The sequence below is a fragment of the Triturus cristatus genome, chromosome 3_2 (assembly GCF_964204655.1).
Source record: "Triturus cristatus chromosome 3_2, aTriCri1.1, whole genome shotgun sequence".
In the NCBI taxonomy this organism is placed as follows: Eukaryota; Metazoa; Chordata; class Amphibia; order Caudata; family Salamandridae; genus Triturus; species Triturus cristatus.
In genome coordinates this window covers 1,165,136,517-1,165,162,954 of record NC_140584.1, presented here as the reverse complement: position 1 = coordinate 1,165,162,954, position 26,438 = coordinate 1,165,136,517, and the positions used below count along the sequence as shown (strand labels likewise).

At 49.5% G+C, this 26,438-nt stretch overlaps 1 protein-coding gene across 2 annotated transcripts in view; it reads right to left on the bottom strand.

The window, feature by feature from the left end:
• LOC146859348 (putative thioesterase PNKD) overlaps window positions 1-26,438 on the bottom strand; it is a 234,905-nt gene that overhangs the window by 8,226 nt on the left and 200,241 nt on the right. For both annotated transcript variants that reach the window (XM_085650025.1, XM_085650026.1), the window contains exon 5: window positions 5,901-5,993. In XM_085650025.1, the coding sequence (XP_085506151.1) occupies window positions 5,901-5,993 (93 nt within the window). The remainder of the gene's footprint in view (window positions 1-5,900; window positions 5,994-26,438) is intronic.

Genomic DNA, 26,438 nt, shown 5'->3' with positions numbered 1-26,438 from the left:
CATGAGATTTGTCTTCGTGATGTCACTCTTGTACTCAAACGAGCTTCAGAGGGTGTAGGATGTGCAATCAAAGGGTCTCCAGTATTCCCTGGAGCCTTATAAAGTCTTGTTCCAACTAGACGCTCAATGTCAGGGAGATCTAAAGATGGAACCTGGTATCTCATGAGTGGAGAGGTGCTTCCAGAGGCGGCATACGGGGTTCAGCAGTTTGAGACGAATGCAAAGGGAGTCCGCGGATACAGCGGTATCTTGAGCCGCACGGTCAGCAACAGCAATATCCTTTGACCGTTCATGCTGGCCAGACTCGTGGGAAGCACACTCTGAAACAGCCACTCTATGCGGCAACTGGAAGCCATCGAGCAACCTACTGATGTAAGACTCTCGATGATTTCATATCAGGTGCAAACCGCATAACCAGCAACCAATGTCTCCTCATCACTGCTGACACATGAACGGTCAGCGTAATGTACAATCTCACGACTGGGCAGCGGTGTAGCTGTGAGATCCGCACACGGCTTGGGCAGTGGTAAGAATGCTCCGCTTCGAGGGAAGCGAGAAACAACAAAGCTGCGTTGAGCACAGGACATCTCATCAGATAAAGTGGAGGGCTGACAGTAACAGTATATCACACTCAGACAACGTGGACATTGAAAGGTGTTGTGTATCATTGATTAACGTAAGCGGCCACAGCCTGATGAGATTCAGAGAATTCTTTCTTACGCTCTTGAACTACCACGCAATGGTTTGCAATGGAAACCAATCCAGACAGGATCTGATTTGCCAAACAGTACATAAGGTCCTTAGCTGTTCTTGTTCCTTTGGTAACAACCCTTTAACAGAAACATCTGCCTCCTCTTGGAGGGTCTTGGCAGCATTCACAATCCCAGCATCGAATACCCCTTTCAATCCCTTTCAGAAATCAGCAGGTTATATTTCCTTTTGTTTTGTTTACAATTGCTAATCTTGGTTCAGTCGGTTTTAGTTGGGCAGACCTCAGTGACAGCATTCAGCGATCAACAGTCGTCAAAACTGCATTGTTCCTGGGTGATTGTTGCCTCCGGCAGGTCTTCATCACTGCCCGGTCTCTAGCTTCTTCATGCAGAATTACATCTAACCATCGATTCACATCATCCCAACCAGAATTATGTGATTTTAAGAAAGTTTGGAATCCTTCCCTACATTTTTCTGGATTTTCTCTAACTGAGAAATGATCTTGTAATACTGAAAAGCAAAGATAGGGAGCAGGGTTTATGAATGGTCACTCAAGGGTCCTTCTCCAGGGCTGGGACAGTGTCGCAAGGGTAGAAAGGCCTCTGGCTGGACACAGGAGAGCTCATCAGGGGCATCGCTGCCACCATCACAAGGGACCGGGCACGTCTGCTGGGCCGGGGCGTGTTCTCAGGATATTGATCACTTCGCCTTGCAGTTGGTGATCTCAGCATTTCCAGACTTCCTTATACCGCTTCCGGAGGGCCAACATTTGTTCTGGACTAGGTTAGATTTAGGAACCAGCACTCCACATGACGGTGCCTTCTTTGGGGAAGTACTTGTTTTTTTTTTAATTTCAATATACTTTTTATTGATTTTTTACACATATAGTTATCATCGCTTTTCCGTTACAGGGTGGCAGCCCAACTGGCTGTCTTTGTCAAAAGTACAGGTACATGGTATATATGTTTGGCTGTCCCCCTATCCACTGTCTTGTTGAGAGCATAAGAGTGTGTGTACAGGGAATTGCTAGAGAATAAAGAAGCAAAAAGAAAGAGTAGTGAACAAGAAGCTTATGACCTACGTCTGTCAGTTTTGGTCATGTGAGGGGGGTGTATCTGAGGCTTTTTGGGCCCCCTCCAGTTCTGTTCACGGGGGCTTGTAGGGGACCAGGAACTCGTCTAGTGAAGCCCACATACCCCTGGAAGCTGGCCTCCATGGTGAGTTCTGCAGGGCCGTGCTGTCGGCGCCTCTTAGGTACGTCACCCAGTTGAGCCATCCTTTAAATGTCGCCTTGGCTGAATCTTTCCATTTGGAGAGTGCTATTTTTTACAGCCGCTGTCAGTAGGAGATCTAACACGTCCCCGTCCTTTTGTGAGTCTAACTCTGTGGTAATGTATGCGGTGGTGAGGGTAGAGAATTGTGGCTTTAGTGTGTATCCCAGTGCCCTATTTATGAAGGTAAATATTTCCTCCCAGAATCTTTTAACTTTGGGGCAGTAGTAGATCAGGTGTGCTAGGTCTCCCTTTTCCTTGTCACAGTTCCAGCACAGGTCATTTTCCCTGAAGTGCTTGTTTTTATCACCATTAGGGCACTTCACCCAGTTCCATATAAGCCTGCCTGCTTCTGCCATAATGGTGGTACATGATATAGGTGGGAGTCCCTCAGGTGGGATCTCAATCAACTTTCCCTTACTTATCCCTCCCTCGCAAGCAAGGAAGAACGTTTACCCTGTTTCCATGAAATGAGTGTGAGAGACGTACTGTCCTAAGGGAGGGTCTGACCGCTCTGCTCCGGCCAGCCACCTCGGAGGCGAAGGCTGGAAAGTACGTTCACCCTCGTCTACTGACATCAAGCAATCGTGGTGTGGTACGCAGAAGGGTTGGGTCAGGTGCCTCTCAAGTCACTCATCCAATAGAGCGCCAGGGTGGGTACCTGGGCAACCACTGGCTTGCCTCTTGAGCTTCCTGCTCTAATACCACAGACTGCAGTCTCTCTTCTACCTCCTAGTTCCATGGAAGCCTCTGTTCGCGCTGAGGAAGTTATTTTTTAAACTTTTGCAAATCGTGCGCCAGAATTCAGCACATTTGAGGCTCTGAGATGGGCACATCCTGTGATGCCAGGTGAGCATGAGGAAGAAAGCTTGGCATAGGCAAGTTACTTTTATGCTCAAAAAGCAACCACCTTTAAATTCTTCTACAATCGATATCCTTTGCAGTTGGGGCGGAGGACTGACAGGAGGGGTGTGGAATGCTCACTGCTCCCCGCCCTGGATGACTGGAGTGGATGAAAGCATCTCAGGTCATTCACTGTGTGGGTGCTCAATGTGTCTGGCACCCTGGTTTGATTCTATGTGTGTGAGCGAGTACGCCAGTTGTCTTTGTCTGTGGTTACTTCGCCCGCGACGTAGATAGCGAGAGATTAAGATTCAGAGGTGATGTAGTTTATCATGAGAATTTACGAGGAAGGCTGTCATCTTTCAGTTGTAGGTGTTTGTAGGTTATAAGAAGGCCATTCTTTTTGTTTGTCCCAAAGTCTGTTTGCCTCAGGCCCTAGAGTCTGCATGGGGAAGTAGCATTGGGCTGTATTGGAACTTTTGCACAGTGCTTCAAAGTCCTGGTGAAGTTGTAATTCACCCATTTTCGTTGGTCTCTAGGTGACTTGTACACAGTGTCTTGTAAGAACATGATTGGAAGGGTGCCGGATGTGGTGTGTCCCATAAGGGAGATGTAGCTGGACGTGTGGTGGTCCACATGGCGCAGCCATGATCCACAGGCCTTACGTATGAAGTGTTGACAGGGAGTAGGAGCTGCCGGGTGCAGCTACTTAACAATTTGTACAGATGATTAACTACATCTTGTGTTCATAGTAATTGAAAGACTCATGTCTTTCAAACTTTCTGCAATTAGAGGGGATTATTATTATGCCTTATTTGAGCCAGCGAGGACTCCCAGAGATTTATCTGGATGAGAAGGAGGTTCTGCTGTTTGAGTCTTTCTCACTGGAGGGAAGGTGAACAGCAGGCGAGAGGAGTTGGCCTAACGGCTAGGGCGGTTGACCTTGAATCTGGGGAACCGGGTTCGAGTCTCGGCAATGACGCTGAACATCCTGTGATTCTGGGCAAACTCACTTAATCTCCCCGTGCCTAACTAAAATGAATGAGTCCTCTTGTAATGAAACTGGTGCTCATGTAAAGCACTCCGATACCCGATACCTTCAGGTCAAGTTCGCGCTATTTAAAACTCCGTTTACCAAAAAATAATACTATCTGAGCAGGGTGGTCTTTTAGGCTGTATTTGTCAAGCTTATAGTCGGTGCTTCTTAAACTTTTCACGCTTTTAACATCAGGTATTGCTGCCCACTCCGCTTTTGGAGGTCATGGCCCACCCTCTGTTGTCAGCTTCTTTCACAGAAACTCCCACACTCCTCCTATGAGCTCTTTTGATATGGTGCATGCATCCAAAGATGGCCTGCTCTGCTCCACGCCTTTAAACTTACTTGCTAAATTTTGATTTAAAAAATAAAATAAAGAAAGAGAGAGAGAGAAGAGAGAGAGAGAGGTAAAATGTACCTAAATGGGTTTTACAACATTTTGTCTTGCTTCCTTGAAACAAAGGTTACCTCCTGACTAGCCCTTTACAGGCAGCTGTTCTACACAGAGGTATATTCCGGTCTGTCTGCACAAGAGCACAAGGCTGTGTGAGTGTATGAAGCCCACTTCCACAGGGGCACTTGTTGGGTGACTCTTCCTTCTGGCTGCTTGGGCCAAGCTTCAAACGCATGGCCCCACCACAGAGCTTCAAACACGCAGATTCCCGTGATCTCTCAATTTCTACCAAACTGGTTTCATTTCCCAGACGTTGGCGTGTTTTGGTCTTCGCCAGAGCTTCGCAACCTTCTAAGAACCAGCAAGAACAGTCCTTCATTTGATAAAAGAGGCTTGAGCGCAAAGACTCGTCCCCTCCAGGTGTTCCTGGCACTGGGCGCAGTCACCAAAAACAATATATTTTATGTCCAAGATCCCTTCGAAGCGAATGACATTAGCAGGTAACCAGAGCTCGTTAATAGGATGCTAATGGGTTCATTATCAATGCCCACAGGATAACACCGTCTGCCAGATGTCTTGCTCGAGGGATAATTGGAGTCCCACGCTCTAAGCTTAACATCATTAATGAAAAAAATCAAAACATGTGGCTGTGGGTGGAACATAATCATGCATCACTGGGGAGTCATATTAAGCACATTCCAATCACAAGAAAAAAGTGAAAAGATGCCGAGCACGTGAACACCATGGCTGCCCTGGCTAAGCCAGGCTTCAAATCTATTCATCGGGGCGACTTTAAATCAAAATACAAGAATTATCCAGATCTTCCTCGGCCTGTCTTTTGAACAGAAACACTATTAACCCCAGGCCTAAAAACAAGCACTGGCAAAGCCAAAGGTCTGGGTTTGGCAAACTGATGCAATGTTTATTTATTTTGTTCACTGCAAGCATATGCCACAAAAAGTAAAGAGAAACATGTATATGCTGACACCGAAACATGGCAGAGTATGCTTGCAATAAATGTTTGAAATGTAGAAAACAGTCACTGATGTAGACATTTTACTAGTGGCGTTTTAAATAACAAACCTTCCAGCTGTGACATGCATTTTATAATTGTTATTATTTGTGAAGGAGACAGCAATAAAAGCTAACAAACACTCAAAAGTGCAGCCAGCTACAATCTTACAATGGAACGTGCATATTTTATAACAGCAACATTAAAAGGAGACTGAAAATAAATTACCTGAAGCGCAGGCGAAAAAACATGAGTTATTTAAAGATAATTTTTTAAAAAAAACATTTTGAACCAGCTTTGTGATAAATGAACTATTTCAAGTCGAATGTGAGCAATGTGCACAGGCTTTGTGCAGCCACTCAGAGTTAAGGTGCCAACAGGTGAAGGGGGCCGACCCAATGCTTCCTGCTGTGGTGGGCGGATGCAAACTGTGAATGACAATTTAAAAGACCAATAGATGCTGCCTGCTGACCAAAAGCCGCTCTCTGTATGTATATTTCGGCTAAACTTGTTGCACAAACAATACTCAGGCAAAACAACTGAAGCGCCACTAAGGTCGTTGGCCAATCAGAATGTGCAACGCCCGTTCCCCGGTACTAGCACGCGCCTGGGGTAGGCAACTCCATCACTTACTTGGTGAGCTCCGGAATGCGGTCGATGGCGCTCCCATACACCCGGCAGGACTTGTGGCGCCGCTTCAAGGCCTTGTTCCCCCCGCTGTGGTCCCTGGAAGCAAAGGAAATGGGTCAGGTTTGAATGAGGGGTCAGGCCACCACTGCACATTATTACATACCTGGCCAAGAACACACCAGTGAGAAGACTGTCGGCCATTGAGCTGTAATCACTCGAATACCAACTCAAAATGATCTTGCAGAACAACTGGGCTCCATCAATAAGTTTTAACACAGGCCAGTGCTGGGTCGTTTATAGCACATGTGTGTCAGCTGCGGGGCTCTTTCTGTTTAAACGGCACCTTGTTTGCTAAGTTTAAAGATGGCTACTCGAGCAATAAGGGAATGAAAGGACCTTACTTGTATTTAATGCCCTCGGGGATTGATATAAACACAGGAAGGAGGACACACCAGGCACGAGCACGCCGGGAGATGCATTTAAAGTCTATTGCTAAGATTTAAGTGATGAATAAGCGCTAACAGCACAAACATCAACTAACAGATCTTAAATAATGTGCCTTATTACCCATCTCAATGGCGCTGGTTCCTGTGACCTCGACAAGATGGAAGGCTGAGTCAACCCTGCCTGAATTCAATGTCGCCACCATATGGAGTGGGACCAGGGACACCCAGTCAAGGGCTTTAGAATCGGGCTGGGTTTTAAAAGCCAAGTACAGTGAATCCAGCATCTGGGGACAGCTTTAGAATGGCCTCAGCTGTGGCGTGGAAAACTCAGTTTAAGTTACAGAATCGGCTGCCAGTGCCATGGCAGCAGGGACTGCATGTAACGATGCCCTGTTTGGAGGAGAGGGCCACTACAATGCATGGATTAAAGCAGATTTAAGATGCAATGCCCACAGTATTACATTGCAAGAAATGTAATTTATTTTAAATAGAAGGAAGGTGTCTGCTATGTAACATAAGGACACGCAGGTGAAGCAAAGGCTTAGAGAGAAAATTAGAGACATTGTTCAAGAACCAGGAAGTTAGAGCAATCCTACAGTCCATGCTGGAGGAGGTCTGGGGAAAGTCTGGGAAAGCTTAGCGTGCTGGTCCCTTGCTAAGCTAGGACCCTGCCAACCATGTCAACATTTCAAGAAGCCTGCTGTGTCCACGTTGTATCCTCCAACAACCAACACAAAATCCACTCTAGAGAGATCAACAGTCACCAGGAAGCACTACGAGAAATTCTAATGCGCCATCTACTGGGTGGGCTGAGGCACTGCAGCCCGTGAAGAGAGCGGGCGGTCACTCTTACATTCTGCACATGATCCTACTGGAAGGATCGCGGAGGAGAAAAGATGGAGGTTCCATGTGAGCTACCCCGTATCCCATGAGGTGAAAGACCCCACAGTCACCCTGAGCACACAATGGCTGAGCAGCACAAAGCCACCTTAGAGCACGCATTGACCACATGTGCTACCTGCAGCCAGACCTGGCGGGAGTGGTCAGCAGCACCAGGCTCCGCGTACTACCTCAATTCAGACCTTGATAAGCAACAAATGACTGTCCATTAACAAGATCTCTAAACAACACAAGTATCTTCATCAAAGCATTATTTAAGCAATTAAAAACCTTGTACCTTGCTGTTTCCAGCATCCCTATAGCTATTAATACTTCTGTGGAGTAGATAGTCTGGTTTAGGTTGAAGGAGATAGTGTTAGGCCAGCGCCAAGACGCTTGTGGGCACTTGCACACTTTAGAAAATTTGAAATCAAATAACACTATTGACTTTGCTTTGGTGCGGGGGGGGGTGGGGGTGCATGAACACAGCATACAGTTGTGTATCAGCACCCGCACGCTTGTGAAGTAGCCGAAAGGGTGCTCTGAGAGGGAACAGGGGACTCGCCTGCAGGTCTCCCCTGCTTCCTCTCCCTTCTTGAGAGTGGGAGCTGGGGGTGCAGGGTGAGGCAGGAGGTGATGGGGCCACGAAGCCTGGCCTCGCTAGGACCCTTAGCCGCTACACTTTCAGTAACGGTAAAGTTGTCATATTGTAGACATGGTGGCATTGTGCCCTACAATACTGGCTATTGGGAGAGCGTGAGTCAAAGGCTTGCATTGTCAGAAGAGGTCGAAATGGTCATCTAAACAGCAGCGCTAGGGAGGGATCGCAACTTCTCTGCACTATAATTTCTATGTTGCACTGAAAGAGAAAAAGGATGTAGTAAGAAGGCATAGACCGCTCTCAGGCAACACAGGAGTGGTTTGTGGGGAACAATATGTCTCAAGCCACGAGACTGATACTGATCAGTTCAAGACTTTGAGGAACAAGACACAGCTGAATAGCCCTTTAGCACCACTGCATTAACATACTAGAAGTCTCAGTTGCAGGGATCCAACCTGGCAGCCACCGCAGCTCTTCGAAGAGGTGTGGTCTCACTTACAGAGGACCATCCTGGAAGCCACAGCAGCTCTTCGAAGAGGTGTGGTCTCAGTTGCAGAGGTCCACCCTGGAAGCCACAGCAGCTCTTTGAAGGGGTGTGGTCTCACTTACAGAGGTCGACCCTGGAAGCCACCGCAGCTCTTCGAAGAGGTGTGGTCTCAGTTGCAGAGGTCCACCCTGGAAGCCACAGCAGCTCTTTGAAGGGGTGTGGTCTCAGTTGCAGAGGTCCACCCTGGAAGCCACAGCAGCTCTTTGAAGGGGTGTGGTTTCAGTTGCAGAGGTCCACCCTGGAAGCCACAGCAGCTCTTTGAAGGGGTGTGGTTTCAGTTGCAGAGGTCCACCCTGGAAGTCACAGCAGCTCATTGAAGAGGTGTGGTCTCAGTTGCAGAGGTCCACCCTGGAAGTCACAGCAGCTCTTTGAAGAGGTGTGGTCTCAGTTGCAGAGGTCCACCCTGGAAGTCACAGCAGCTCTTTGAAGAGGTGTGGTCTCAGTTGCAGAGGTCCACCCTGGAAGCCACAGCAGCTCTTTGAAGAGGTGGGGTCTCAGTTGCAGAGGTCCACCCTGGAAGCCACCGCAGCTCTTCGAAGAGGTGTGGTCTCAGTTGCAGAGGTCCACCCTGGAAGTCACAGCAGCTCTTTGAAGAGGTGTGGTCTCAGTTGCAGAGGTCCACCCTGGAAGCCACAGCAGCTCTTTGAACAGGTCTGGACTCAGTTACAGAGGTTCATCTTGGTCTCATTTACAGAGTTCCACCCTGGAAGCCACAGCAGCTCTTTGAAGAGGTGTGGTCTCAGTTACAGAGGTCCACCCTGGAAGCCACAGCAGCTCTTTGAAGAGGTGTGGTCTCAGTTGCAGAGTTCCACCCTGGAAGCCACAGCAGCTCTTTGAACAGGTCTGGACTCAGTTACAGAGGTCCACCCTGGAAGCCACAGCAGCTCTTTGCAAGAGATGTGGTCTCACTTGCTGAGGTGCTCCCTGGGAGCCACAGTAGCTCTTTGCAAGAGGGGTGGTCTCACTTCATGAGGTGCTCCCTGGGAGCCACAGTAGCTCTTTGCAAGAGGGGTGGTCTCACTTCATGAGGTGCTCCCTGGAAGGCACAGTAGCTCTTTGCAAGAGGTGTGGTCTCACTTCATGAGGTGCTCCCTGGAAGGCACAGTAGCTCTTTGCAAGAGGTGTGGTCTCACTTCATGAGGTGCTCCCTGGAAGGCACAGTAGCTCTTTGCAAGAGGTGTGGTCTCACTTCATGAGGTGCTCCCTGGAAGGCACAGTAGCTCTTTGCAAGAGGTGTGGTGTCACTTGCTGAGGTGCTCCCTGGGAGCCACAGTAGCTCTTTGCAAGAGGGGTGGTGTCCGTTGCAGAGGTGCATCCTGGGAGGCACAGTAACTCTGAAGAGGTGAGATGCAAGCTCTTCTGAACTACACATTGGTGAGTCAGGGATGTAGGGATATTGCTTGTTAACATTCCTTTGCTCCGACAGTAGGAGAACAAGCCAGCCTGAATTGGGAGAGGTGGGCGCACTTTGGGGGTCAGTGAAAGTTGCTCTTAGCTTCCTCGTCGTCAGGCGAGCTGAGGAGGAATCTTTAACCAGACCAGGAAACGTGGTTCTCAGAGTCACTAAAGCTGCCACTGACAATGGGCATCAATAGGCATCGTTAGTAAACAAGGCCTCTGCCCGCATGTCAAACAATACCAACATAAGGGCGGGTGTCCACAAGGGCTCGTCAGCAGGGGGCATATCCGGAAATACACACTATGACATGCAGGTCTAACAACCTATCAGGCCCCCTGCTAATACCTCCAACCCTCTCGCAAGGTAAGAAATCACTTAGAATCCAAGAACATTTTCGAAATTCCAGAGGCTTCAATCCTCCAGACCAGGGATGCTCCAGAGCCGCTCACTGATTGGCTGTAACAAACAAGGCTTGTGGGGATTGGTCTTTCGTCATCAACCGGAGATGGAATTAAGAGGATCCTGAAACAGTTCCTTAGGCTGTGGACACAATAGACATGTGTCCACGTTTAAGTATGCTGAAAGCGAACTCTCTGTTCCAGTAATAAAACGGCTAGTAAAAAACAGATGGGCTGCTCACAGCGGGTGGCAATCCGGGTTCTTTGAGTGTTTCTTTTTTGCAATTTTATACAGCGCGGCCACGGCCCGAAGGCATCATCGCGCTCTACAGCAGCAGCATGATAAAAGGGTACAGCAAGTTACAGTTACAATAATTTTGTTCAGACATATATTGCAATGGTAGCTGCGACCAGGACAAATGCCGCCCTCGGACAAGGGAGATACACCGTTCAAGCATTGATTAAGCATGTGGGGCAACAAAAGGAAGGTCGTTTGTCTCCTGGATAGAGCACTTTGGTATGGCCGAGTGGGATTAACCCAGGTGTATGTCAAATAGAAGGAGATTGAGGTCCTTTTTGAAGGTGGCTATGCAGGTTGTTAGGCGAAGGGAGGGAGGTAAGAGTTCCAGATTCTTTTGGCATACCACAGAATGACGGGCTCATGTCCCGTCCTCGACTGAAGGTGGGAGAGTTTAAGAAACAGCGATTGGGCATTTCTGAACCTCTATTTCCTCCAGAGATTTTTAGTTTATCACTTGGATAGGAGGGTGAAGAAGAGTGCAGCGGTCTGTGGGTAATGCAGGCAGTTTTGAATTGGGCCCGAGCTTCAATGGGAAGCCATTGGAGGGTTAGGCTAGCAGGACCGGGTAAGGTGATCACATTTCTTGAGACCTAACACGAAGTGCGCTGCTGCATGTAGAGTTGCTCTCAGTGGGCCTAGATGAGCTTTGGGAATGCCTGAGAGGAAAAAATTCTGTAGTCTAGTCTGGAGAGGACGAGAGACTGCGCCACTGTTTTGAGGTCTTGTTCTGGGATCAGTTGTCTGGCGCCCCACAGCTGCCTGAGTTGGTGTTGTGCGCATTTGGCTATGGCTGTGATGTGGAAGTTTAGGTGATTGTCAAGGATGATACCAAGGGATCTAGCAACCTGGACAATGGCAGGGCAGCCATCCAGGGCGGGAAGGTTAGCCGTCCATTCTTGTACTGGGGTTTTTGATTTTGGAGGAAAAAAATTCTGTTGTAGTTGGGTTAAGTTTTAGATGATGGTTAGACATCCAGCTTTGAATCTTTAGGAGCGTGACTGAAAGGAGGGAAAGTCTTCTGGGGAAGAGATTGTCATATATATTTCAGTGTCATCAGCGTAGAGGTGGAAGAGAATCCCAGCGTCTCTGAGAATCACACACAGTGGTTATAGGTAAAGGTTAAAAAGGGTTGGGGAGAGGATTGAGCCTTGAGGGACCTCTTGATGTACATTGACTGGTCTCGAGAACGTGTTGCCCATTTTCACAATTTGGGAGCGGTTGGTTAGGTAAGAGGAGAACCAGCTGAGGACTGTGCCTCCACAACCCATGCGTTGTACTAGAGTGTGAAAGAGGTCCAGATGGTTGACAGTATTGAACGCAGCGTACAAGTCCAGGAGGACCAGCAGGCAGGAGTTTCCCAAGCCGAGGATTCTAAGGGAGTTGTCGACTATTTGTAGGATCACAGGTTCTCTACTGTGGCCCTGTCAAAAACCTGATTAGAGAGAGAGTCTAGGTGGTTGTTTGTTCGAATGTGTGAAGTGTGCTGGGAAGTAAGCAACTTTCAATGACTTTGCCTAAAAATGGAAGTGTGGAGACTGGGCGAGAGTTGTTCATGTTCTCTGGGTCGAGAGATTGTTTTTTCAAGAGAAGAGAGACTCCGGGCTGGACTGGGAACCGAAACCAGCCCTGGCAAACTACTCGGTCTGCCCCCCCTGGAGGGACGGTGGGGGTGCAGCCGAGCTTGTGGCCAAGGCCGGTTTCGGCCGATTATGTTACAGGGGGCCGAAATTCCCAGCCCCGGTAACACAAACAGATCCCCAGGGGCCCAAAACCGGCCCCCACCCTGGCAGCGCACCAGAGAAACGCCCGGTGCCCGCTACGGCCAGTCCGGCCCTGGAGAGACTTAACCCACCTTCAGTCATTCTGGAAATAGGCCCTGTTGAAGAGAGGAGTTGACCATGTTGGTCCATAGGGGGAGCAGGTGTGCGGCAAGAGATTTGCTGATCGACCCTGGAATGGTATCCTGAGGTTGGTCCAAGGGTTTCACTTTGGAGATTGTTCGCAGTAGGTCTCGTTCGGAAATGAGCGAGAAAGAGGACTACAAATGAAGCGCCTTGCACTGTAGAATCTCCGCTTCTGGCTGTTAGCTGGTGTGTAGCGAGATATGGATGGCTCTGACTTTTCAGTCAAAGAAGTCCACAAAGTTGTTGCAGGGGGCCACTGAGGGCTCAAGAGCTGAAGTGGTGGAGTTATTTGTAGTTGGTGCTAGGTCTTCCTGGGGTGACCTGTTCACCGTCGCGCTGCCACCGATCCAACGTAGCGCGTCTACCAGTAAACGCAAGGACAAACCCCAGCCACTCCCGCAAGCACGCTTCGTGAAACACCAGTAAATGCACGGACAAAACCCAGCCACTCCCGCAAGCACACTTAGTGAAACACCAGTAAACGCACGGACAAACCCCAGCCACTCCCGCAAGCACACTTCGTGAAACACCGGTAAACGCACGGACAAACCCCAGCCACTCCCGCAAGCACACTTCGTGAAACACCGGTAAACGCACGGACAAACCCCAGCCACTCCCGCAAGCACAGTTCGTGAAACACCGGTAAACGCACGGACAAACCCCAGCCACTCCCGCAAGCACCCTTCGTGAAACACCGGTAAACGCACGGACAAATCCCAGCCACTCCCGCAAGCACGCTTCGTGAAACACCGGTAAACGCACGGACAAACCCCAGCCACTCCCGCAAGCACGCTTCGAGAAACATCGGTAAACGCACGGACAAACTCCAGCCACTCCCGCAAGCACGCTTCGTGAAACACCAGTAAACGCACGGAAAAACCCCAGCCACTCCCGCAAGCACACTTCGTGAAACACCGGTAAACGCACGGACAAACCCCAGCCACTCCCACAAGCACAGTTCTTGAAACACCGGTAAACGCACGGACAAACCCCAGCCACTCCCGCAAGCACACTTCGTGAAACACCATTAAACGCACGGACAAACCCCAGCCACTCCCGCAAGCACACTTCGTGAAACACCAGTAAATGCACGGATAAACCCCAGCCACTCCCGCAAGCACGCTTCGTGAAACACCAGTAAACGCACGGACACACCCCAGCCACTCCCGCAAGCACACTTCGTGAAACACCAGTAAGCGCACGGACAAACCCCAGCCACTCCCGCAAGCACACTTCGTGAAACACCAGTAAACGCACGGACACACCCCAGCCACTCCCGCAAGCACACTTCGTGAAACACCGGTAAACGCACGGATAAACCCCAGCCACTCCCGCAAGCACTGTTCGTGAAACACCGGTAAACGCACGGACAAACCCCAGCCACTCCCGCAAGCACACTTCGTGAAACACCGGTAAACGCACGGACAAACCCCAGCCACTCCCGCAAGCACACTTAGTGACCAGTAAACGCACGGACACACACCAGCCACTCCCGCAAGCGCACTTCGTGAAACACCAGTAAGCGCACGGACAAACCCCAGCCACTCCCGCAAGCACACTTCGTGAAACACCAGTGAACGCACGGACACACCCCAGCCACTCCCGCAAGCACACTTCGTGAAACACCGGTAAACGCACGGACAAACCCCAGCCACTCCCGCAAGCACACTTCGTGAAACACCAGTAAGCGCACGGACAAACCCCAGCCACTCCCGCAAGCACACTTCGTGAAACACCAGTAAACGCACGGACACACCCCAGCCACTCCCGCAAGCACACTTCGTGAAACACCGGTAAACGCACGGATAAACCCCAGCCACTCCCGCAAGCACTGTTCGTGAAACACCGGTAAACGCACGGACAAACCCCAGCCACTCCCGCAAGCACACTTCGTGAAACACCGGTAAACGCACGGACAAACCCCAGCCACTCCCGCAAGCACACTTAGTGACCAGTAAACGCACGGACACACACCAGCCACTCCCGCAAGCGCACTTCGTGAAACACCAGTAAGCGCACGGACAAACCCCAGCCACTCCCGCAAGCACACTTCGTGAAACACCAGTGAACGCACGGACACACCCCAGCCACTCCCGCAAGCACACTTCGTGAAACACCGGTAAACGCACGGACAAACCCAAGCCACTCCCGCAAGCACAGTTCGTGAAACACCGGTAAACGCATGGACAAACCCCAGCCACTCCCGCAAGCACACTTCGTGAAACACCGGTGAACGCACGGACAAACCCCAGCCACTCCCGCAAGCACACTTAGTGACCAGTAAACGCACGGACACACACCAGCCACTCCCGCAAGCACACTTTGTGAAACACCGGTTAACGCACGGACAAACCCCAGCCACTCCCTCAAGCACAGTTCGTGAAACACCGGTAAATGCACGGAAAAACCCCAGCCACTCCCGCAAGCATGCTTCGTGAAACACCAGTAAACGCACGGACACACCCCAGCCACTCCCGCAAGCACACTTCCTGAAACACCAGTAAACTCACGGACAAACCCCAGCCACTCCCGCAAGCACACTTCGTGAAACACCAGTAAACGCACGGACACTCCCCAGCCACTCCCGCAAGCACACTTCGTGAAACACCAGTAAACTCACGGACAAACCCCAGCCACTCCCGCAAGCACGCTTCGTGAAACACCGGTAAACGCACGGACAAACCCCAGCCACTCCCGCAAGCACAGTTCTTGAAACACCGGTAAACGCACGGACAAACCCCAGCCACTCCCGCAAGCACACTTCGTGAAACACCAGTAAACGCACGGACAAACCCCAGCCACTCCCGCAAGCACACTTCGTGAAACACCAGTAAACGCACGGATAAACCCCAGCCACTCCCGCAAGCACGCTTCGTGAAACACCAGTAAACGCACGGACACACCCCAGCCACTCCCGCAAGCACACTTCGTGAAACACCAGTAAGCGCACGGACAAACCCCAGCCACTCCCGCAAGCACACTTCGTGAAACACCAGTAAACGCACGGACACACCCCAGCCACTCCCGCAAGCACACTTCGTGAAACACCGGTAAACGCACGGATAAACCCCAGCCACTCCCGCAAGCACAGTTCGTGAAACACCGGTAAACGCACGGACAAACCCCAGCCACTCCCGCAAGCACACTTAGTGACCAGTAAACGCACGGACACACACCAGCCACTCCCGCAAGCGCACTTCGTGAAACACCAGTAAGCGCACGGACAAACCCCAGCCACTCCCGCAAGCACACTTCGTGAAACACCAGTGAACGCACGGACACACCCCAGCCACTCCCGCAAGCACACTTCGTGAAACACCGGTAAACGCACGGACAAACCCAAGCCACTCCCGCAAGCACAGTTCGTGAAACACCGGTAAACGCACGGACAAACCCCAGCCACTCCCGCAAGCACACTTCGTGAAACACCGGTGAACGCACGGACAAACCCCAGCCACTCCCGCAAGCACACTTAGTGACCAGTAAACGCACGGACACACACCAGCCACTCCCGCAAGCACACTTTGTGAAACACCGGTTAACGCACGGACAAACCCCAGCCACTCCCTCAAGCACAGTTCGTGAAACACCGGTAAATGCACGGAAAAACCCCAGCCACTCCCGCAAGCATGCTTCGTGAAACACCAGTAAACGCACGGACACACCCCAGCCACTCCCGCAAGCACACTCCGTGAAACACCGGTAAACGCACGGAAAAACCCCAGCCACTCCCTCAAGCACAGTTCGTGAAACACCGGTAAATGCACGGAAAAACCCCAGCCACTCCCGCAAGCATGCTTCGTGAAACACCAGTAAATGCACGGAAAAACCCCAGCCACTCCCGCAAGCATGCTTCGTGGAACACCAGTAAACGCACGGACACACCCCAGCCACTCCCGCAAGCATGCTTCGTGGAACACCAGTAAACGCACGGACACACCCCAGCCACTCCCGCAAGCACACTTCCTGAAACACCAGTGAACTCAGGACAAACCCCAGCCACTCCCGCAAGCACGCTTCGTGAAACACCAGTAAACGCACGGACAAACCCCAGCCAGTCCCGCAAGCACACTTCGTGAAACACCGGTAAACGCACGGACAAACCCCAGCCACTCCCGCAAGCATGCTTCGTTAAACACCGGTAAACGCACGGACAAACCCCAGCCAGTCCCGCAAGCACACTTCGTGAAACACCGGTAAACGCACGGACAAACCCCAGCCACTCCCGCAAGCATGCTTCGTTAAACACCGGTAAACGCACGGACAAACCCCAGCCACTCCCGCAAGCACACTTCGTTAAACACCGGTAAACGCACGGACAAACCCCAGCCACTCCCGCAAGCACACTTCGTAAAACACCAGTAAACGCACGGACACACCCCAGCCGCTCCCGCAAGCACACTTCGTGAAACACCAGTAAACGCACGGACAAACCCCAGCCACTCCCGCAAGCACACTTCGTGAAACACGCCTTTATTAGCAGTTTTTCACAGTAATCACATGAAAATCCACTGCATTCGACGTGACAACACCGAAGCAGGGCAAGTGTGGTGCAAAGGAAATAGAACCACAGTGGACGTGGCGAAGCTTGAGCAATAATGTTCCTCCCCTCCCCCACTCTGCCCACACGTACATTATCTGGTTTTGTGGTCAGTTTGGAACACGAAGTTCCAGAATTATCGTCACATTTAACTGATCTGATTAGCGAGCGCGGCCTCTCGCAGCGGAAGTAAACCAAGAAGACAGCAGCACACGAGTGTCCACGGCTGTGATGCAGCTCTGAGGCGCACATACGCAGTGACGTCGGAAACCTTTAGACTGTTAAAGAGCAAACGGGCATCAATTAACAGAAAAAATGAGCACCGAAGCCTGCCTAGAAAGATGAAAGCTTCTGATCTTTCCGAGCTTGAGAGCAAGGGAAGTCCAGGCCCCTCTCGGTGGAGCCGGCACCCGCCGGGGGGAGCAGAGAGACACTGCGCCCAGCCCCCTTGAGGTAGGGTGTGCTGCAGGGTCAGCGCACCTGCATCTTTTAATACTGAAAAAAAGCAGAGCGCAAGTCACATCCATGCGATGAGAAGGGTCAGCAGGATGGGGTGAGCGCCCAAGAATCAGCGAGGCTCGCCCGAGACACTGCGCCCAGCCCCCCTGAGGTAGGTTGTGCTGCAGGGTCAGCGCGCCTGCATCTTTTAATACTGGAAAAAGCAGAGAGCAAGTCACATCCATGCGATGAGAAGGGTCAGCAGGATGGGGTGAGCGCCCAAGAATCAGCGAGGCTCGCCCGAGACACTGCGCCCAGCCCCCCTGAGGTAGGTTGTGCTGCAGGGTCAGCGCGCCTGCATCTTTTAATACTGGAAAAAGCAGAGAGCAAGTCACATCCATGCGATGAGAAGGGTCAGCAGGATGGGGTGAGCGCCCAAGAATCAGCGAGGCTCGCCCGAGACACTGCGCCCAGCCCCCCTGAGGTAGGTTGTGCTGCAGGGTCAGCGCGCCTGCATCTTTTAATACTGAAATAAAGCAGAGTGCAAGTCACATCCATGCGATGAGAAGGGTTAGCAGGATGGGGTGAGCGCCCAAGAATCAGCGAGGCTCGCCCGAGACATTGCGCCCAGCCGTAATGTGATGGGGCAGTTTGATTTTTCCTGGACTGCAGGGCTCAGCATACTTTCATCTTCTAATGCTGATAAAGGCAGTTACGGGTCATAGCTTCACAATAGGAGGGGTTAGCAGGAAGGGTCTAATTCCCTAGGATTGAGCAGGGCTGAGACACTGCGACCACCCTTCATGTGGTAGGACGCACTGGCAGGGGTCCGCGTGCTTGTATCTTCCAACACTGAAAAAGGCAGATTGCGGGTCATATCTCTGCAATGCAAAGGGTAGCGGGATGGGGCGAGCCCCGAGGAATCAGCGCGGCTAGCGCGATACATCACGGCTAGGCCGGGTCGAAATTTAAATGTCTCCGAAGTGGTCTGCATAATTGTGGGATTTAGACAATAGGCTTGTTCCATGAAATTCCCACAATTATGCCATTATGCCACTCTGGGTAATTCTGTGCCATTCCTAGTAGAACAATACTAGAGAATGTGCCATTCACCTTAGACGGTGGGCATCCACAGTTGTGTGTTTATGATTATTAAGATAATTAACAGATTTCACTTAGCTTGCTTTCGACAGGGACGCACAAAACGGCATTCGTGAACCCTCGCGTGTAGAGCTATAGAGCCTACTCAAAATTAATTTGGAAACAGAGAACCCCCTTTTTTAAAAACATCTTCATAAGACGACGAATGGCTGCATTTTTCTGTCTATATAAGTTTGAGACAGTGCATCTAAATTTTTGATTGCGATAAAAACCAGGCCCAATATTATAAACAGACCGCTGTGTGAAGTGAGGCTTTACCTGAATATACTAAGACATATATCACTATTGCGATAGCTGTCGCCACACGCCCAGATGTTTACTGCCAGTTATTCAATCACGGCATGAGCTAAGGAATGCTCATTATCATTGATTAAAGGAAGGGATATTATTGCCAGTCCTGAAGAAGGTGGTTTTATCACTTCACTCCACCGAAACGCGTCGACGCAGAGTACTTGGTTCAATTTGTCTTGGGACAAGAACTATAGAAATTAGGGTGTACTGCTCCCGGTTTTTTTCTTGTCCACATAGGTCACAAATTAACATTGTTAAGACACAACTTTGGTGTCCGTTGTAGTTTTTCCTTCCATATTATGTGTGATTGTTGTTTTTTATGAGACATTGAATTTATCTAATTGTTTTAATGATGTACTTGTTGTGTGAACATTTATATGTTCTTTTATGAAAAATGTATCTGTGATATTATGCCCTTTTTTCACCTATTGCTGTAATTGGATTATCAATGTGTCAATAAACTTAATCAGAGATTTTTAATAAATTAATTTTTTTTTAACATAAGCTCTCACATCTCATTCGGAGTGGTTTCCAGCGTGTGATATATCTGAGTGGATGATTTGACTGAGTGGTGTAAGTGGGCAATCGAAGTGAAGTTTGTTAACAAAGTTCAAAGGGAATCTTTTTAACTATATAGTTGACTTTGGTGCTCTGTCCCTTTGGACTCTAATGAGCCCCTCTCCTTGTTTTTCAAGGTATGATTATTAAGAACCACCCAATCTCTCAGATCATATAGTAGGACCACGTGCAGGATGGAAGGATTGTGACACCATTCACAGACGGAAGCATTTCCCACAGCTTCCTCCAACAACGCTCTAATTTAAAACAGCTCCACAGGGTGCGCACCAGATCACACTCCGGCTCACCACGTCCCCAACATTTTGAACAGTGGAGTAAACCAGCCGGAGTGTAATTTTAGTGGGGATCAGCACCAATTAGGAATAATTTGAAAGTATTATAATCTATGCGTCCCTCTCTCTGACTCCTGTCACGAGAATCCGGTAAAGTGACGCGGTCACCTCCGTCGTGGTCTCTCTGTAACGCGGTTTGCTAGTGCAGCTGGGTAATGGTTCCACTTTGGTAGAAGTTAAGATACGCACGAGCATCGCACCCCTGTCAGCAAGCCCCAAAGCTTTTAGTTTTATGGAGGTTTCAAAATGATCACAAAATCTAGACCTATCCTGCACCCCAGGCGGGGGCGAGTTGGTGATTTCACCAGTCGCGGCGGTCAGACAAGTCACAGTCAGAGTACAGTGCCTAGAAGGATCAGGATGAGTTCCTTCAAAGGAAGGATCTACGACTGAGATCACCTTGGGCTCCAACTCCCCCCAGCATACGGCCCCACCTCTGATCGTAATGCCAGCATTATGCCATGTGCGGCATGAGGACTGGGGTCCCACCAGATCTAGGTGTACATTTTCCAGGATGTTAGACCTGCACTAATGAAGGGATTGGTTGATGTAAAGTTTTGACTTGAGCTTGTATAAAAAATACATTTCGCTTCTTTCCAATAAGGTCCATGATGGAGGCTGGCTTGTTTGTGGCAGAAAATACACCGACTGGGAGCGGTGATGGGCGAGTAGACGGACTCAATGTGTGGGAGACGAAGGTCTCGAGATTCAGAGTGAGCAGGTCGCCTCAGAGCTTTGAGTCTGTGTCTTCTACCTCAAACCCCAATGTACAAAGCGCTTTGTCCCTTTCTGAATTCAGGACAAGATCAATGTGTCCCAGAAAGGGAATCATGCCCAGCGGAGAGCTGGCATTTGAATCATGAGGCGGATCTGCGTGTTCCTGGCTGCCCACAGAGCCTGGCTGCAGGTTCGGATGCCAGTCTGAACGACTAAATATTCACTGCATCCGGACTCAGAGTGCCAGGTTCTGCCCTTGGGCAATCCACGAATCTGGGGTTCAGGGCCTCCGGCGCCTGCGTGTGATCGGCGGGGAGGGGGATCAGGGGCGGTCCTGGCTGGAGTGTAACTCCGGGGCGTTGAGTCTTTTTAACCAATACCAAGGGCCTACTGACAGACATTTCACCCCAAAAATGTTCCCTATGTTATCCTTTATCAGAACGGAGATGGTCGGATTTAGGGATAATTGGGAGGCTCTTAACTGACACCTATGCCAAGCCATGACTTGAATAACAAGGGTTACTGACTGCCTACGACAGAGTGCTCAAGCCTGCCTGTGTGTCACAGTATCATCACACTGCTCGTAAGCGTGATGTTTGTCTATTGTCTGCATTCGTCATGACTTTCGGTGCTTCAGGTATTTTTCAATAAAAAGCTTTTGAAATAGTGTCAGGTCTACGAGAGCGATGAGCTGCTGGGCTTCTCCGAGAACCTTCCTAGCTCCGCCCAAAACAGCAATCACCGCGCTGGCCTTTCAGCAGGATGCTCTGAGACACAGGCACAAGGTAGGGTGACCAACTGGCATTGGTGCAAATTCAGGACGGTGAGTGTAAAAATTCAGGACAAAGGGTCAAAATTCAGGACACAAATTCAGGACAGGTCAAAATTCAGGACAAAACTTCAGGACAATAGGTACGTTTTACAGACACATCAGAGGAGGTTGCGCAATAGTATATAAGTAAGCCCAGCCATATCCAAACATATTCAACCATTTGCAAACCTATCCATCATGTATCCTTCCATCTATCATTTCACTCATCCAACCCTTCATCCATCCTTTCAATCATCCATCCATCCACCCTTTCACCCTATCCATCTGTACACTTATCCATCCACTATTCTACCCATCCAGCCATTCACTCATCCATCCAGCCATTTACCCTTTCACCCATCCAGCCATCCTTTAACCTACTCATCCATCTACCCAGTCACTCATCCTTCCACCCATCCACCCTTTCAGTCATCCATCCATCCGCCCTTTCTCTCTCCATCGACCCTTTCACTTAGCCATCCTTCCTTCCATCCATCCATCCACCCATCCATCTACTCATGAATTCATCCATTGACCCTATCACTCATCCATCCTTTCTCTCATCATCTATCCTTTCACTCCTTCACTCATCTATTCATCCTTTTGTCCATATACCCTCCCTTTCACTCACTCATCCATCCTTCCATCCACCCTTTCACTCATCCGTCCATCCATTCACCCTTGCACTTATCAATTAATCAATCCAGCCTTCATTTCACTCATCCACCCACCCATCATCCATCCTTGCACTCATCCATCCTTTCACTCATCCACCCTTTCACTCATTCATCCACCCTTTCACTCATTCATCCACCATTTTACCCATCCAGCTACCCTTCCACCCAGCTATTTATCTTTTCTCTCATCCATCCTTCCACTCACTCATCAATCCACTCATCCTCTCTCATTATCCATCTATTCAATCTTTCATTCATCCATTCACCCTTTCACTAATTCATCTAGCCATCCACCCATCCCTTCACTTACTCACTCGGCCACCTTTTCATATTAATCTTGAGCTGAGCCTTTTTGAGAAGAGGCCCATCAAGAACTTCACCCTCCTCACGAACTGCCGGGAGCTTCGCTTCTGGTTTATTTGAATGTGTGGCGTTTCATTGTGGGCCCTCGGGCTCTGTAGCGGCCGGCCTCGGTGGTTGTAGGCCCTTGTATGTATTGTATTGTGTAATAAAGGTTTCTAAAAAAAAAAAAAAAAAAAAAGAACTTCACCCTCGCTGCAGGAGCCATTCCAGGACTGGGACAGAAGTCACCCAGGGCGGAGACAGGATGCACCACAGGGGGGAGAGGAGCCATCACGGGGGGGTAGTGGGGGCAGGCATCATCACAGGAGGGGGGACAGGATCCAACAGGGTGGGCATGCAGTATTCTAGTATCATCTTGGTCTCTTCCAGGGTGGGGTAGGGCTCCTCACGCCCTCCTGGACAAGACAACGAGACAACAGGCCTCTTTCTAAAATGTTAGTTTTGACAACCCCCACTGTGATGTACAGTGCTTAAAGGAGATACTCCAAGAGAACTGATTTAACTGATTGTCCTCCATACTTTTTAGGTCTCGCCTGAGCCAGCGCTTTAGCACTGCTCTGGCGAGAGCTTTAGTAAACGGGGGATTTGGAAGTGCAGACTAGTGCTTTTCAGGCCTCCAAATACAGTGCATTTGCGCCGGGCGCGCGCACCATTTGTCAGCCTGCCTGATCACTTTCGTGGCCGCTTTGATGTTCTCAGTGAGCCGCGCAGCCACTGAGAACATCAAAGCGGCCGCGAAAGTGCTCACCATTTGCCACCCCCTCCCTTGGGGGATCGGATTTGTAGCTCAGCACGCTTGTAATAAAGCGGTGGGGTTTTTCGGCTCTTCATGGCCCAGCGTCACGGGTGGCTTGGCTTGGTATTATCACAGTAATTACAGTCTTTCCCCCAATGTGACCCCTTACTGTAACAACTTACTGTTTGAAAGGCTCTTTTTGCCTTGCTGAAGGTAGCGTTAACATACCAGGAAATGCAGTTTAATTGTTCCCAGTAATATTTACAAAGAACCGCACTCTTCTCTAAAATCTCGCCGATTTGAACAGGTTTATTTAAATGAGGTACTCGTCTCTAAAGCCTTCCTGACTGGAACATGTCTGTTAGTGTATCCATATTAATGTCAACATTTCACTCGGTTTGCAGTCGGTTACTTTAGGCCAGACGAGAGCGACCAGTCTGATCCCAGGTACATAGCACTCCAAGGCTGCTGGAAGGCTGTTAGGAGCTGTGGCTCATCTAGGATTGTCTGCATTTAAACAGCTTCTCTTGTCTCAAGTACTTTCTGACCCTTGTTAAACTCAAAACGATGATACTTCGGACAGCAGCGAGGTGCCAAGTTTGCTCTTATCCTAATTTTACAAAGCAGGAGTTGTAGCATAACATTTTTAACTGCAGCTCTGACTAAATATCACAGCACAAGAGACCTGAAACACAGTGTGAGGATTGTGACATACTGACCCCTCCGCCCCACATTTCTCACGGCCTTACTTTATTCATTTCGGAAGTGGGAATCACCCCGATATCCCTCCCGCTCTCTCTATCTCTCGCTCTCCCCCTCTCTCTCTTTCTCACTCTTTCCCTTTCTCTCTCCCTCCCTCTTTCTTTCTCTCTCTCCCTCTATCTCTTTCTCTCCTCCCCCTCTCTATCTCTCTCCTCTTTCTCTCTCTCTCTCTCTCTGTCTCTCCCGCCCTCTCTTGCTCTCTCTCTCTCTCTCACTCTTTCACTCTCTCCTCCCTATTTCTCTTTCTCTGTCTCTCTCGCCCTACCTCTTTCTCTCTTTCCCTCCCGCTCTCTCTTTATCTCTCCTCCCTCTCTCCCCCTGTTTCTATCTCTCTCCCTCTTTCTCTCTCTCTTTCTTTCTCTTTCACTCTTTCTAACCCTCTTTCTCCCTCTTTCTCTCTCTAGCTCTCTTTCTCTCCCTCCCTCTCTCTCTTTATCCCTCTTCCCTCTCACTCTCGCACTCCACTCTGTGGCACGTAATAACACGCCACATAATTACACTCCACTAAATGAAACCTACACTCCACATAATACCACTCAGTGCCACATAATTACATACCACATATTTACACTCTACTCAATGCAACATAAATACGCCCCGATACCACTCAGTGCCACACAATTGCAAGCCACATAATTACACTCTACTCAATGCAACACAAATACACTCCACAAAATACCCCTCAGTACCACAGAATTACACACCACATATTTACACTCTACTCAATGCAACATAACTGCACTCAACATAATACTACTCAGTACCACATAATTACACGTCACATAATTACTGTATTCAATGCAACATACATGCACTCCACTTACCACTCAATACTACATAATTCAACGTCACATAATTACTCTCTACTTAATGCAACATAAATACACTCCGCATAATACCACTCCGTGCCACATAATAACATACCACATAATTGCACTGAACTCAATACAACATAAATGCACGCCTTTGGGTCAAGTCGCGCTATATAAAAAAGCAAAAAACGTTAGCAATGCAATAGGTCTCGCATTACTGAATGTTTGCGCTACTGGTGTTGCATTATTATTAGCAATGCCGATAGCTCAAACTTTTATAATGCGAGACCTATTGCATTGCAAATGCTTGTTTAATCAGTGTGGGTACGATTGTGCCATTTCTTTATTTTATTACATTATAGACTTCATTTTTGAAGAACCAAGGTTTGCTTAAAATTTAGTGACAGTAATTAAGCTCTGTGCAGTGAACCACGTGCTGCCTCGGTGTAATTAGGGCCGGTTCTAGGATGTTTGGGGCCTTGGGCAGAAAGGGAAAGTGTGAGGCCCCTCTAAATTGCAAAGACATGCCGCATTCAGGGCTGTTTGCATCTGAATAGATGCCCCTGCGCCTGAAGCTGCAGCCCCTCCCTCTCAGTCACCTTCAAACACCTCTTAACACCTCATAAAGGGCGGAAGGTGTGATGGTTGCCATCCCGCTGTGCCTCTCCAATGCTGCTGGGTATCCGCGCTTTGGTACTGCATCGGAGTCTGTTACACCCGACCTCAACAGCATCGGAGTCAAGCGGGGGGGTGGGTGTATACGACAGAACATCGGCTTTAGGGTGGTGCGATCGGTGCCCGGTTAAAATTACGGACAAATGGCGTCCGTTAAAGAATCCTTCACGGACAACGGACAGACGGCCGAAATTACGGACTGTCCGTGAAATTTACGGACGGTTGGTCACCCTAGTACAAGGACTGATTAACTGAACTAATCTCCAGTTCGGCATTCAGTGGTAATGTGTTGATCTATATATGGAAATGAGAATTAATATTCATTATAAATCTGTCCCATATATACGACATTACTATGAAAGAGCACACTCTTGAAGTAAAGGACTATGAGTGAAATAAATTAAATAACTTGAAAAGGGGCAGCAAAGACTAAATCGAGATTACTTTCCTGAAAAAAAAGGTTTTGAGTGTTGACACTTTGGGTTCACCTATCTGAACAGTAAACACTGCGCCTTGAAAGCTGCCTCTTGGCAGCCATCCCTTCTACGTGAACAAGCTCTTACCGGGGCGAGCCTGGCATGTGACTTCGCCCCAGCTCTACGAGCAGGTTTGATGCTCAGGCCAGAGGACACTCCTGATGCACCTACAGGGTCGTCCACCATCTTGAGCCGGGTCTGATCTGCTCCTGGACCAGCCCCAGCCTCATCAGGACAAGAGGCCATGTGTGTGTGCAGCCATCGCTCTCATCTTCAGCTGTCAGACTCTGACATGAACAAAGCCAGTGTCCTTTCAGTATTCTTTCCAAGGCCTCATGTAACATCAGCAGATGCCCCCTTAGAAATCCTGTGTTCAGTAGCTTCCCTTTGCTGGTTATCCCAGCCTCTGTGTTAAATACATACTGCTTGCCATCTGTACCTAACGCTTGGCAATCTGTAACGAAAGCTTGGCCATCTGTAACGAAAGCTTGGCCATCTGTAACGAAAGCTTGGCCATCTGTAACGAAAGCTTGGCCATCTGTAACGAAAGCTTGGCCATCTGTAACGAAAGCTTGGCCATCTGTAACGAAAGCTTGGCCATCTGTAACGAAAGCTTGGCCATCTGTAACGAAAGCTTGGCCATCTGTAACGAAAGCTTGGCCATCTGTAACGAAAGCTTGGCCATCTGTAACGAAA